The sequence below is a fragment of the Leucopleurus acutus genome (genome assembly GCF_964270905.1).
Source record: "Leucopleurus acutus genome assembly, chromosome: 6".
Classification (NCBI taxonomy): domain Eukaryota; kingdom Metazoa; phylum Chordata; class Mammalia; order Artiodactyla; family Delphinidae; genus Leucopleurus; species Leucopleurus acutus.
The window spans coordinates 40,361,995-40,375,304 of NC_139149.1; the positions used below are offsets into that span (position 1 = coordinate 40,361,995).

Sequence of the window (13,310 nt, forward strand, 5' to 3'; positions counted from 1 at the left end):
TGTCCTGATATCACACCTGTGCAATAGAACTAAATTTCTAGTTTATCAAATGCCTTGATCTGAATGTTTCTTCCATTATCTCAACTCTATTTCTCTTTTCACTAAAGGCATCTTTACCACTTATACCCCTATTCACCTAGACTACCAGTCTGTCATAAACTCATGGATGTTTCCTTTCTCACCTTTATCTCCAATATCTAATGTCATTAACACTTTTTTAAATACCACCTTCAGATTCCTTTCTTCCTCTCCTTTGTCTCCACCATCCCTCTGATTTGTCTGTGTTACTAAAATAATGTTCTACAAATCATGATGTTCCCTGTCTCAATCCACCATATGGTCCATCAAAATTTCTCCAGATTCTACTTTCAGGTGTTTGCTCTTTAATTCTTCTAGGTCTTTGTTAAACATTTCTTGCATCTTCTCGATCTTTGCCTCCATTCTTTTTCTGAGGTCCTGGATCATCTTCACTATCATTATTCTGAATTCTTTTTCTGGAAGGTTTCCTATCTCCACTTCATTTAGTTGTTTTCCTGGAGTTTTATCGTGTTCCTTCATCTGGTACATAGTCCTCTGCCTTTTCATTTTGTCTATCTTTCTGTGAATGTAGTTTTCGTTCCAAAGGCTGCAGGACTGTAGTTCTTCTTGCTTCTGCTGTCTGCCTCCTGAGATTCTACTTTTATCACGTTGTTTTCCTCTCCAAAATCTTATGATGCTTCTCAATGCCTACCATATTATATCAAAGCTATTTTGTCTGATTTTCAAGGTCCTGCTACCAGTTTCTTACAAGTGCCTTCCTAACTGACCACCCAAGCATTCACTTTCTTTTCTTTTTTTTCAATTTTTTTAAATTGAAGTAGAGTTGATCTACAATGTTGTGCCCATCTCTGCTGTACAGCAAAATGACTCAGTTATACACATAGAGACATTCTTTTTTATATTCTTTTCCATTATGGTTTATCACAGCAAGCATTCACTTTCTTTGTCCCCTGAAACTCCAGACTCATTTCACTACTGTCCCTTTGTCCAGTACTATCTCTCCTCAAAATGCCTTTCCTGTTCATCACTACCTATTCCCTTGGGATCACCACCTCCACATGGCTTTCTCTGATTATTCACACATGTCCTGTCTTTCTCTTAGCAAATATTAGACTGTAGGGTTTGGGTTTGGCTTTTTTGTTTTTGTTTTTTTTAATTTTTGTCCTATTGTTTGTTATAGAACACTTTCATCTTACCAGCCTGGTTTTAAATTCTCAGGGGGAAAGGATGAAAATTTCTTGTACTTTTTCATCCTGCCAGGTATGCATGCATAATGGACTTTCAATGCAAAAAAAATTATTGATCACTTGATAAAGGCCACACAACAACATTGTACATTTATGAGATTCAAAACCAAACAGCTAATCTTAAAAGAGAGGCAGAAGGTCCCCACACATTAAAATTGCTGCCATTTACTAGCAGGCCTTAAAATTTTGTTATGCCTCCGTTACTTCCTAGTTTACCCTGTGGAAGGATAGGATTATATCTGTGCTATATTTTAATCAAATATATGCAAACTGGGATAGAAATATGTCTATTAAACTTGCAGTTGATATCAAATGATAGGAATTAAAAAATAGAGCTCAAAAGTTGGAGATACCTTCAAATGAGTATGTATAACTTCAGTTCAGGCCAAGATAGGATCCTAGGATGCATTCTAATGAGTCTCAAGATGCCAAGTGACTTAAGTCTATGTTTAACATAAGAGGTTCAGGGGTCTATTGAATGAAAGACAATGTCTCATTCTATAATACAGTGTTTTCCTGAAGCCTAGAGCAGTCTTATTTTCAGTATGGCCTCTAGCAAATCAAGGGGTCAAGAAATAAAGTACCTCAAAACAAGGGCTAGTGCTGGACCCAAGTGGTCATCTTTGCTGCTGCTGCTCTCAATTCTAAGAGCTCTATTATGCCTTTTAAGTTCCTCTAATAAAGATTTCAAGGTCTAGGATACTAAAATTCTGGCCAATGGGGCTGCTGAATTTTTTTTTTTTTTTCACTAACTCTGAAATATCCTCTATGTACACTCAATGGTGAGAGCTCTTTGTGAGATAACCACACCAAGATGTTTGGACAAGTACGTAGTCAGGTCCCCCGTGCAGAAGTAGGGGACATACCACAGTTCAGACTTTATGATTAGGATAGCAAATCAAAATCCTTCAATAACATTGTTCCCTTAATACAACTGGGAAGGTGGCTATAATCCCAATAAGTTTTTTTAAATGCCACTCTAATGTCATAGAAAAACTTAACTCCAGCCAGCGGGATAGAAGGACACATGCTCTAGCGGAAAGAACATTGGTCTTAGGATCACAAGACGAGGCTTTTGGTCTGGGCTCTGCCACTAACTACTTATGTGACCTTAGACTCATGTTCCTCACCAGTAAGAAGAGGGCATTAGACTAACTTATATGTAATATAAATTATAAAATCTAATTTAAATTAGACATCATAAATTATCATGATTCTAGATGTACTCCTTTACAATAATAGCACTTAGTCTTTTTTACAGGAGGAGTTGCAATGAACTTCTGGCTAGAAGACATAATTCGAGGTGTCCTGATTCCACACTCCCAAATGTGCACACTGCACTGCACTTACGTCACTGAGAGCTTTCTGGGCTTGGGCAACCCTCCTCAGCTCCGGGCTATCATTATATGGATAAAACAAAGTTTTGTCAGCTTCCCAGTCTTCAGTGTAAAGTTTCTAAATCAAGGAAGAATGAAAGTTATGAGAACGTGAGAACACACTTACTTGAAATATATGATTTTGAATTCATCCATCAGTGGCATAAAGAACCCAGGGCAAGGTGAGAGCAAAGGTAAGTGGAATTCACAAATTCCATTCAATCCAAGTCATATTTATTAATAGCTTCTCCAGCTTCTCCTGACAAGTCTTACTTACAGAAGGGCAGACGTGTCTGATTTTGTTTCATCTCCCCTCTGTAACTGCACCTGCCTCCTGCAGCAAGTACTAATGCAAATGTAAGGAGCCAGGAAGCACTTAGCATAATTGCTGTGCTTAAACCTTTAACAAACCTTTAATAAGAGTGAGAAAATTAAAGCTTTAATGAGAGTGACAGCTGGGAATATCCAAAGTGTAGCACAGGCTCTACACTCTGTGCGTCTTTGTGGATCTCAGAGCAGGCTCTCAGGTGCATCTTTGTTCTCCCCGGTTGTTCAGACCCTCTCCTCTACTTGGCCCAAGAGCTTTCTTCTCAGTTCCTCCTGGCCAGCCCTACCCCTGTAGCCCCACATGTCTCAAGGTTACTCACAAAATGGTTGGGGAACCATATTCCAGATTAGCCAGGGTTTATGGGGTATCCCTCTGCATGACGTGTGGGAGGACATGAGAAGATAGAAGTGGCGACAGAGCAGAGGCCCTTACCTTACTGAACATAGCTGTGTTCTTGATGGCCTGGACAAGTTCAGGGGCATCAGGAGGAAGCAGGTACTTATCCTTGGTGTCTTCCCAGTTCTGCTTGTATAAAACCTGGACAGAAAGAACAGAGGACCTGTGACTTGATGTCTCCCACAAGGGCATGAGGATTTAGAGCACAAAAGGAGAGCACTATGAAGAGTCTTTCAAACTCAAGTTGTCCTCATGCAAAGCGGGCTGATGTGCCACCAGCATCAATTATGGAAACATTGACCATGTCGACATCCCATGATAATTTGCCTGCATTAGTAAGCTTTTACTTGAAAAGCCTAATTTTGTAAACTAAATCATGATTCTGATTCTCTAGAGATTCTTTACAAAGGTTGCAACCTGTCAGTCATTCACTGAATTTGGATGGTAGATGTGTTTGACTTAGATGGTATTTTTTTTAATGTTTTAATTAGTTGCCTACCTTTGAAATTTGGAGATTTCTCATAAAAATTCACCTCCCAACTTCTTTAAAAAAAGAAATGAGATTCTGGTGACACTGGGACTGCATTCTGTGCAGCACCTGCCTGGAGCTGAGTGGCATGGCCTGGGCTTTCCAACCCCCATAGCTCTGACCGGCCACTTCAGTCACCTGTGCAGCCTCCCTGACACGTGTTGCCATTAGAGCCCACCATGCCTGTGGGTTCAAGTGAGACTGGTGAGCAGGATCTGGCCAGTCCCGTTTTCTCCTCTAAGGCCAGGCAGAGACAATGCACATGCTATTTAGTACCCCAGCTATCCATCCCATGACCTTACCTTACTGACTTGCTGCGACACTTTCTTTGCATGTTCAATGTCCTTTGCTTTTTCGTCTACGTGACAAATAGTTTTAGCAACATCGCCATCCATTCGATACTTAACCTGCAAAAATAATGCACAATTAGAGCTCATGACAGGCATGAACATGAGTATATTAAAGAATATCTTATAATAAAGAGCACTGACCCAGTTACTCTATGTCTGCATCACAAAGCCAAGTTTCTGCATTTTAGGTAGAAAACTGTGATCTCCAAAGATCTATAGAGCACCTGTATTTACTGCGTGTCTGCTTTCCCGGGCAAGTTTCAGCCTCCCTGTGCTCCAGTATGGAGGATCACAGCGAGCTGGAACTCCCATCTCATATCACCTTTAAGCCAAGCTTTTAGAAATCTCTTTAGGTTCACATTTACAGCAGCATAATCTATGGCCGTTGCTTCCTCTAGATTTCTGGACTGGCTCATAGTAATTCGACCCCTTATTCTCTCCACATCTATTTAAAGCCCTCAAATTCCCAGTAGTAGGCATATATTTGAAATGTCTCTCTCCTTTATTTTAGCAATGCAGCCCACCTCACTGAGTTGATCTTGCACTTTCTTGATTCTGCGAAGTTCTGGGGTATCAGTTGTGATGGCATATGGCTGTCCTTTTGCCTTCTCATAGTTCTCCTTGTACTTATTCTAAAAAGAATATCAGATATTAGCCTAAACCCTGACAACACAGTAGCAGAAATTTCAGGCAATGCACACATCCCCATCTTATTTTTTTAATCTTGCAGGTTATAACAATTATCAATTATAATAGCTCTCTTTTTGTCCCCTACCCTGATTCTCAACAAAAACTAAAGTAGATATGTTAATTGTTCTTCCTAAACATGGCTGAATACTGCAGACAGTAGAAATTTTATTATAAAATATTGTCTTGGAAATGCCCTAAAATGATTCTTTCAATATTTTTATTGTCTAAATTCACACATAAAAAGCTGGAACCTCAATAATTTTAGGAAATAAGTATAGAAATTGAGTCAAGTCTGAAAAGATTTGATTGCCAATACAATGCAAAAATATTCAGTTCAGAAGTTGCAGCTAAATCTCAGTAATTTAGATAACTGAGACACCAGCTGAATTAATGGGAAGTCTAAATTACGAGTATTTTAAAAAGGAATGCAATTTTATTATTTCTGCTAAATATACGAGTTCTTGCTTTAACAATAATATGCATAATTTATCATTATTAATGCTTCAGGAAGACTCAAGTGGAATAGTCAACAATCTAAATTATACATTGATTTCATTACTAATCACTGTAAAAATATCACAAACCTTTGCCAACATTTTGTTCAGACCGTCAGAAATTCTTGAATATTAGTGTCTGAATTAATGAGATTTTTATGGCAATAAATTGACAAATAAATTTTTCTATCTTTGCTGAATACGACTGTGATAAAAGAGGCAAGATAATCTTGTTTTTAGAAATATAAATTTTAGAAAAACCTAAATTTTAGATCATTCAATAATCTGAACTAGAAATTTACCAAATAGTCCCCACTAGTTAACACTCAACCAGAAATGAATATTTATTGGCCAACCACAACAGGATGCTTTTGACATAAGCATTAATCCTATATAATTCGATGTTCCCCTGAGTACCTTTCATCTTTTTCAAACCTCCAGAGGATGTGCAATCAGGCCACCTAGTGAGACCTCAGTCTACTCTGGAAATCAACAAGTGAGATCCATTCAAAGGGGTCTAAACCTGCTGCCAGTGAGTGTAACTTACGGAACTGTACATGGAAATGTTAAGGACCAGGGGTCATCAAAAGCAGTGATTCTCAACCTGGGCTGCACATTAGAGCCTGGGAAGCTTTTAAAAATCCTCCTCTACAGGTCCCAGGCCTGCCTGGACCAATTAAACTAGAACAGCCTGGGCATCAGTAGTTTTAAAGCTCCTTGGGAATTCCAATGTGCAGCCACTGTTAAAAAACTGCTGTTCCAAGGTACAGTAAAACATTCTGATCCTCAGTTTCAGAAGAGTTCTTAGTCTGATCCTGGCTTGTTCAACTACACGTTCTTTTTCACTATACCTCCTAGAGACCTTGTTATATACTGTTAGCTAGTCTACTTGAAGGGCATCATGCTCAGACATATTGTAGATAAGTGTTATTTAGCTTCTGTGAACTGATTTCAACTAAATCTATATCTATAAATCTATAACTATGATTTCATTATTCTAGACTGGCTATCAAAGAGTGATTAAATCCAGTAAATGCTTTATTGTTGGCCTTATGCTTATTTTGTGGGGACAATTTCAATAAGGATGCTTCCCCTGATGATGCAATGGTGCAAGTAAATTACCTGAAAGCAGAATTCAAGAGTTACAAGACATTATATTTCTGTACAATAAGTTTTGTCTCATACATGGTTGAGAAACAAAATCCAGCCAGCATCCAAAACAGAGTTGGCTGAGATCAGTAATTTCTCAATAATAAAACCAGATAAGCAGAAGTTGTTTGAAACTTACTGTGCTGAAGAGATCCTGCATTTTCTGACTGTGTGCAATGTAAGGGGTCATGAACTTTGAAGAGTCCACCTTCTTTCGAACGATTCTCTTCCTCCCCATCGGCTTTGCTGGTACTGGCTGTGCCAGTGCCGGTTTGGAAGTTTCTGTTTGCCCATAGTCAGATGTCTTTGTTGTCGTAGTTTCATAGATTTCTGTTACTGTCTGAAAATTTGACATGCAGTTATGTCAAAATTCGGCAACATTGTTATGAAAGTAAAAACTGAGATACCATAGTCTTGATATACATTATTCTAACTTCAAGTCAGACTGACATCCCTGGTGTTACTTCTCCATATCTAAAGCAGGCCAAAGCAGGAACTCACATGCTATATTCATGTGAAGGCATATTGTGTGACATAAATCTGAATGCTGATTGTGTCAGATTGCATGGAATAAAATGGTTACTCTTTACTGACTTGCAACATTACCTTAAAATTCCATTTGCCTAAAGGAACACCTTAAGATAGGATAAAAATCAAAAATAAAAATATTTTCAAACATTTAAAAATCTTCTTAAACTGCATGGGTAAAGTAAAAGCAAACTGGGATCAGGGAACAAAAAAAATGAAGACAATCAAATAAAGCTCAAATTCTTGACTTTAATATTAACTTTTAAATGATTCTAAGAAAAAGTTGGTTGCTTGTTCTGCAGGTGTTTTAAGCATTCTGTAGTATGAGACAAAGAATGATGAACTTGAAAAAAATGAATCACATCAATATTACAAGTGATTACCATTCTTTTGGCTTAGTCAGTTAGCACAGGGAGATCAGCTTGGTGCTTTGTGACCACCTAGAGGGGTGTGATAGGGAGGGTGGGAGGGAGACACAGATGGAGGGGATATGGGGATATGTGTATACATAGAGTTGATTCACTTCGTTATACAGCAGAAACTAACACAACATTGTAAAGCAATTATACTCCAATAAAGATGTTTTAAAAAAATTAATGTGAACTGGAGTGCCATTTACACTAATAAATGCTTAGGTAGACAAGAATAATGATGACAACATAATGGGGTAATTGGTTAGCCTCACAACAGTCCTACGTATGTGGTAGGTGGGAGATTGTCGTTTCTTACAACAGGCTTTATAGTGGAAGAAACGAAGGTCCAAAGTTTGGGTCTAGTCCAAGGTTAAAAATACAGTATGTAAGAAAAGAAGATAAGTAGCTAAATCTTCAATCCATCTCATAGTAAAATTTCCTTCACAGCTTATATCATCTGTACCAAAGGAAGAGTTCCAGCATCAATTATGAAAATAGAAACCTAAATGATAAGGAAATTGTACATCTATGACAACTACCTCTACTCTTGTCAGATCATTGTTAATAGGTTGCTCTCTCCCTGTTATTACTGATGTATGGTTGATGGTGAGAAACCAAACAATTTAGAACATCTACAGATGTTAGTTTTTATGCAGGCTTCAGGGTTAGCCATCCATATCACTATTTGTCATGCTCAAGAGAAACAGCTCCATGCAGAAAATGAAGCATGAGAGAGCTTGAAAAAAAAAGTTCCAACTTGGAATATTTATGGAAATGACTTTCTCAGAATTCCTAATGTGCCAAAATCTAAGTAGCATTTTATTGTATCATCAAGAACAAAGGCTCGGAGGTGCCATCTCTTTTGGCAGAGCTGGCGCCCCAGAAGTTATGACAGTACACAATAAAACTGTTGGTCCCCGTGCAAATCACAAGTCCAAGGCAATACCTTTGCTGCAGTCAGAGAGTGGTGATAGCCAATGACGTCATTCTAATAAGCATCACCTACACCAAAAATACAATACGAGTAACAGGGGAAACCATCCCTAGCCATCTTGGATATATTGAATAGTAAAAACAGGTAACGTTCATTCTTTTAACACCGGCTGCTGGGCACACAGGTGAGTGATCCTCCAGATTCTCCCTTTTGCCAGCTCGGTGGCCCTGGGAGTCTGAGAGAGGAGAAGGCTCCTTCTGCTTTAATGAGCATGCAGCTCGTGCAGGTGTGGGCTGGGTCTTACCTCCCCCGGCACCTCTTCATAGACTGTCTCCTCTGTGTAATACTATAAATAGAGAACAAAGTTATCATGAGAACTAAAGCAGAAATCACCTCTGCTCTGCCTCAGTAGAACCACTTGGCTTATTTCACTAGTCCAGTTGGTTTTCAATATTTGTGGGAAGGACGTAGATGAGGGAGGCTGTTCACATTTTGGAACGCATTCCAACTATGTGAAACATCAGGGTAGCTACAGTGAAAGCCCTCAGACTGGACAAGGAGATGCAGACAGAATGACGAGGAAAGTGTCTGATGCTGGCTATTTCTCTGCTGAAGCTATTTCACTTGAGACAAGTAAAAGTTTTTTCTTATGGTACCCTAGATAGAGTTTGCTGAGAAAAGAATATAATAACAATATCTTGAGTGTGTGGGTTGGTAGAGAGGAACTGTGATAAAACTCACTGCTGACTAACAATAAAAAAGAAAACCAGAAACCTCAGTGTGAATAAAATTTTAAAATATTGTTATCATGGAAATGATAGATCCGAAAGCACAGACACATCTCAATTATCCCTATACCACCCTGAGTACTAAGTAATAAGGGTTTCTTCTGGAGTGATGGGCAAATTGCTTCTAGTAGCATGATGGTCCTGAAAGGGTTGCTACGGAGAAATTCCTCATCAACAAAATGTGGGAAAGTTAGGCAGCGATTTGCCACTGATGGCTCTGAGGTGCCTGCAGGCTGGATATGAAGTCAAATCTACTTTTGAGCTACTTCTGACATCACTAGCAATAAATAGACGTGGATAGGAGCTGGCTGACATTTTGTTTCAGATGCTAAGGAGAGTGGAATCCTGCCCCCAGCATCACCCAGCAAAGCTGGGTGAACAGAAGGAAAGACTAGTTTAGGCCGAGGCATACAAGGAAAGGGATAAAAATGAAACACTTGGTTCATTTTCTCAGTTAACAAAATGTATAACATTTTATGCTTCATTTTTTCTTTACCACCAAAACATATTCTTGGGGGGAGGAAAAAACACTGAAGGCAAAATCCCTCTTGGGGGCCTTTCTTTTGCCCTTGGTTCAGTGAACTCTCATCAAATTACTTAACCATTGTCAGCAGGCCACATGGTCTGTTTCACTTGCAGTAAAATTAGCATAAAACTTGCTTAACGTCCCCCACTCCTGTGCTTTCTTTGCTCCTGTACTATTTTTTAAAAATTTGAAATCTAATTCTGTCTCTGTGCCCTTACACATAGCAACATAAATCACAAGCTCTTACAGGACAGAGAATCTCTTGTGTGCTGTGCCTTCATCACCTGGGAACTATCATTTGGACACTTTAGGAAATGCTGTTTGATGCTGATCTACATGGAACCATTTTTCTGGCCACACAAAACATCAGTGACTTGAAAAGAAATTTTAAATGAAAGTGAGTGATTCACAACTATTTTGGATTTTCTTAGCATCCGAGTAAAAGCAGCTCTTTGGTAGCCATCAAATTTTACCTTTACTGGGCTCTCATCATTAGTAAACATGTCTTAGAAAAAAGCTTACCAAAAAAGGCAACATTATCCAAATGGTTGGCATTAACTTACATGCCAAATCTCTTTTTTTTTTTAGAGCTGTGCCACTAATTAGATAGTACATCTCTGCCTTTTCCTTTCTTTCCAAGTTTAAGTTTGAGTACAGAATGACAGTACAATTTTATTTAGTTGTCCAAGATCCCCAGGAGATATATTTTTAAAGCTAGTTCCTGTCTGTTTTGTGAATTCTTCCCTGCCCATTTTCTTAAATCTGCCACCATCCCATTCTCATGGCATCTTTTTTGAGGTCAGAGAGACCTTGGTTCAATTCTCTCTGGCAGAAAGTCTATTAGTATATCACCTGCTGGTCAGACCCAGAAGCAGTAATGGGAACAAAATGGCAAGGGTGAGATGTCTAAAAATAGCCTCCTCCATTTTTATGACATCTAGTTAAATCCATCAAATCTAGCACTAAGGACAATTTCCAGGGACCAATGAACACAATTATTTTAAGAAAGACAAGGTATACTTAAGTTGGAGGCTAAAAAGTATTCCTGGTATTACCATCATAGGAAAGGCAATTTAATTTATAATTGTGCTAGTGCTTCATAGTGATTATTCTGACCATCAGGGACGTTATGTAAAATGCACTAGTGATAATATTGAACACTGAAGACAAGACCTTTGGCATTTAAGCCAGATAAGTTGAACATTATATTGAATGAGTCTCAGTCTGGGTTTTTTTTTTTCTTTTCCTTCTTCTTCATATCCTTCAGTAATAAAAGCAATTTTATTTGTAGAATAAAATTTTCTTGACCTAAATATAAACTGCTCCATAAAATAATCTTCCAAAGACAAATTTTGGCACGTTCAATTTGAATTTGATTCTGGGTAACGCTTAAAGTTAATTTCATTCTTATTAAAAAGCACAGATTTTCAAAGCTGCCTCCACCTATCTTGGGCACTTAGAGATTTTCACATGTGTAGATCATCATGGTTAATTGGTAATTAAGAACCTTCAGATTCAATGGCAATGTATCACATGGATGCTAAAGGCAAGAGGTGGTAAAGAAAACCCACAACATAATAAAAACAAAATAAAATAAAATAAATATAAAATATATATATAAAATAAACAATTAACAACTTTATAACTCATGTCAGATATCCACCAATAATCTTGAGGGAATATTTCAAGATGCCCACTATGATCTTTGTTTTTTTTCAAAATTCAAATGCAAAAGATAGTCTTGTTCCCTTGGGTAAATATATTGGAGTTGGTGGGGAAGTGTGGCTCCAGCTGTCACTTGTGAGACAAGTAAAAATAAACTCATGAGTTTGCTTTTATATATGTATGTGTGTGCACATAAACACATATATAAAATCTCCCATATGTCTATAAGCTCATATATATATATTATTCTGAACACTTGGTCCATTTCGCCCTATACGTAGATAATTAGCTGATTGAAGCAAAGAGTAAGTAGCTTTTTCCTCTGTGGCTGTGCAGACACTAAGAAATAGAGTTCAGTTCTCAGAACTTTCTCTTCATCCCCTCAGTCCCTTTGATCATGGGGTCTGGGAAGTGGGGAAGAATGTAACTTCAGAAGACAAATGAAAATCTGTCTTTACACCACACTTTTTTTTTTTTCCTGAGAGTTTAAAGAAAAGCAGAAGTGGGAAACAGTGATACTTCTTTTCAGTTCTACTCCCACATAATTATAGTGAAACTGAACGTAAAATATTCCTTTCTTATGCTTTAATGATGACTCCTTGAGAAGTTATAATAGACAATGTGTTTTTCGAATGATTAGTTCACCTACACGATTTTGATTGTCGCCACATAAAATTCTCTGCTGTCAGAGTCAGGATTTTAAAAAATCTTACCTCCACCACCTCCTCATATTCTTCGTCATCTGCCATTTTCCCAGAGTAGTAATGGCACCTACAAACTTTTCATGTTCCAGACGAATGAAAATACATTAGAATCTATACACTAGAAAATACATTAGAATCTATCCCCAGGACTGAAACCATCTTATAACATTCTAAAAACAGAATTTAAGGCTAATCCAGTCTACATATTCATATATTTTTGCAGGCTAAGTGAGAAAAGACATTTAAATACAGGTCTAAAAAATCTGAGCCTTCAAATTTCTTTTTTTTTTTCAAATTTCTTTCTCTTGATTCGCACAGGAATATGTTTTGTATTGCTACTTCTAGCTACATGATCAATTTAGCTAAAGTTGTAAAAGGAAGCTGAGGTAAGGGAGGTAAAGGGTTCGGATTCAAAGGTACAGAGTATTTACATTTCCAGATACCTGGAGAACAGTATTTTCAAGTAAAATTTCAAGCAAAAATTTTAGTGAAAGTTCAGCTTGGCTTTCAGAAAAAGTTGGAGTTTTTCCTGGTAGCACCCAAATTCTAGGAGGGCTGCCTTAGGTCTCCATCCTGTTCTACTACATTGTATGCAATAGATCCTATGCTTCAAATTAGAACACATAAAAATAAATCTGTCAACGGACTTTAAAAGAAAAAATAGAAACCTCAAGGCAATGGGGTTATTCTCTTCCCGAACACCATTGGCCTGTGTGGCTTTTTCTCTTTTGTTTCTGTAGCTCTGTTCAAACCTGAAAAATAACAAATTGTTAAAGCATTGATTGAAGTACATATGAGATGGTGGGTCTCTGGCCTAAGCTTCTAATTCAGGAACCAGCAAAAGGATCTCCCAAGGCCTTCTTAGTTTGACGCCAGAGAGTAGGACTCTCCCTTGATAAAAGTGGATGATGATTTGGAGCAGCTGTCCCTTCGCCCAAAGATATTTGCCATGTAAATCAATACCCCAGCTGTGGCTGGTTTTGTTACGCTAGCAAAACTGCCGCTCCTTCTGAGGCAAATGAAGCCCAGTAGAACCAGATAAATATAGGAACGTAGAACATAGATCCTTTTTGTACTAATATATTTAGGAAAAAAAAGGCAAAAAATGAAAAAAAATTGTTAGACAACAGAGCCAACTCAGTCAAGCAATAAAT

The 13,310-nt window shown here is 37.9% G+C and overlaps 1 protein-coding gene across 1 annotated transcript in view; it reads right to left on the reverse strand.

Moving 5' to 3' along the window:
* The window catches only part of NEB (nebulin), a 225,892-nt gene extending 212,996 nt beyond the window's left edge, over window positions 1–12,896 (reverse strand). The window contains exons 1-8 of the mRNA XM_082841069.1: window positions 12,825–12,896; window positions 12,166–12,230; window positions 8,778–8,819; window positions 6,738–6,938; window positions 4,790–4,897; window positions 4,218–4,322; window positions 3,423–3,527; window positions 2,637–2,741 (exon numbers count right to left, since the gene is read on the reverse strand). Coding sequence (XP_082697195.1) covers window positions 2,637–2,741; window positions 3,423–3,527; window positions 4,218–4,322; window positions 4,790–4,897; window positions 6,738–6,938; window positions 8,778–8,819; window positions 12,166–12,201 — 702 coding nt within the window. The 5' untranslated portion in view covers window positions 12,202–12,230; window positions 12,825–12,896. The remainder of the gene's footprint in view (window positions 1–2,636; window positions 2,742–3,422; window positions 3,528–4,217; window positions 4,323–4,789; window positions 4,898–6,737; window positions 6,939–8,777; window positions 8,820–12,165; window positions 12,231–12,824) is intronic.
* Window positions 12,897–13,310: the final 414 nt, after the last annotated feature.